Below are 1,387 nucleotides of genomic sequence, written 5' to 3'. Positions count from 1 at the left end.
CCCCGGGGCCGCCTGCCAGTGAAGTGGATGGCCCCAGAGGCTCTCTTTGACCGAATATACACTCACCAGAGCGATGTGTGAGTAGCAACACGGGATGGGGTGGGGGGCCAAAACCAATGGTGCAGGAGGAACCCCCTCAAGCAGATGAACTCGTCACCATACCCAGAGCGGGGGTGCCAGCTCCATGGGTGCCCCAGCGTCTCCTGTGCTTGCCCTGGGTAGGTGGTCCTTCGGTGTGCTGCTGTGGGAGATCTTCACGCTGGGTGGCTCACCCTACCCCGGCGTGCCCGTCGAGGAGCTCTTCAAGCTGCTGAAGGAAGGGCACAGGATGGACAAGCCCAGCAACTGCACCAACGAGCTGTGAGTGCGGAGTGGGGCAGGGAATGGGGCTGCGGCGGCCCCGGGGCACAGGCACGGGGGGACAGGGGGATGTCCAGGTGCTTTCCCAGCAGTTCCCAGCCCTGCAGAACATCAGCTCAATCTGTTTGTGATCATAGAATAGGTTTGGGATGAGGGGACTAGCCCAGCTCCCCGAGCATCCTCCTCCCAAAGCATCCCTGCAGCCGGGAGGTCCCTTCCTTCCATGTATCCCTGTATCCCTTCCAGCCCTGTATCCCTGGAATAACACCTTTCCTGGCCATGGGCTCCCAGCCTGAGTGCCAGTGGCCATTCCCAGGTGTTGCCCTGCTCCCATAGTGGGGTCCCAGGGCTCATCCCTCCCCTCTGCCCGCAGGTACATGATGATGCGGGATTGCTGGCACGCCATCCCATCCCAGAGACCCACCTTCAAGCAGTTGGTGGAAGACCTGGACAGGATCGTGGCCATGACCTCCAACCAGGTAGGAGAGAGGCACCGTGGTGCCGGCGCTGGGTGCTCCCCATGGGATGCTCTGTCCCATCCTGAGCCCATCCTCGGCGTTCATCCCTCCCAGGAGTACCTGGACCTCTCCGTGCCGCTGGATCAGTATTCTCCCGGCTTCCCGGACACCCGCAGCTCCACGTGCTCCTCGGGAGTTCCCACGACCCCCTTCCAGACGAGCCGTGCCTTCCCAAGCTGCCCCCTCAGCACACCAACGGCGGACTGAAGCGACACTGAGGGCTGGCACTGCCACCGGGGACTGCCGCACCGCAGAAGGGGGGGCAGAGACACAACCGCAGCATCTCACGTAGCCAAAACCACCCACCTCTTGTGCCGGGAGCTCCCTGCAGCCCAAAGGTTTCCTTCTGCTGTTCCTTTTCTCTTCCCAAACCTCTGCCATCAAGCCTGTGCTTGGATAGTTCCACTTGGTTAAGCCGGGATCCTCTCCTGTGGGCAGTGCCCGGCCGGGGAGCCAACCACCCATCCCGGGATGGGCTCGGAGAGCCGGGATTATCCATGACTTGGAGC

At 62.5% G+C, this 1,387-nt stretch overlaps 1 protein-coding gene across 1 annotated transcript in view; it reads left to right on the top strand.

Moving 5' to 3' along the window:
• LOC104412124 (fibroblast growth factor receptor 1-like) overlaps positions 1 to 1,096 on the top strand; it is a gene marked incomplete at its 5' end in the record, with an annotated part of 1,918 nt that extends 822 nt beyond the window's left edge. The window contains 5 exon segments of the mRNA XM_010022740.1: positions 7 to 77; positions 223 to 360; positions 734 to 839; positions 933 to 1,011; positions 1,014 to 1,096. Coding sequence (XP_010021042.1) covers positions 7 to 77; positions 223 to 360; positions 734 to 839; positions 933 to 1,011; positions 1,014 to 1,096 — 477 coding nt within the window.
• Positions 1,097 to 1,387: the final 291 nt, after the last annotated feature.

This window comes from Nestor notabilis, unplaced genomic scaffold (genome assembly GCF_000696875.1).
Source record: "Nestor notabilis isolate BGI_N333 unplaced genomic scaffold, ASM69687v1 scaffold12559, whole genome shotgun sequence".
Taxonomy (NCBI): domain Eukaryota; kingdom Metazoa; phylum Chordata; class Aves; order Psittaciformes; family Psittacidae; genus Nestor; species Nestor notabilis.
Note: the sequence above shows the minus strand (reverse complement) of the source record. Positions and strands in the feature narration are given on the sequence as shown.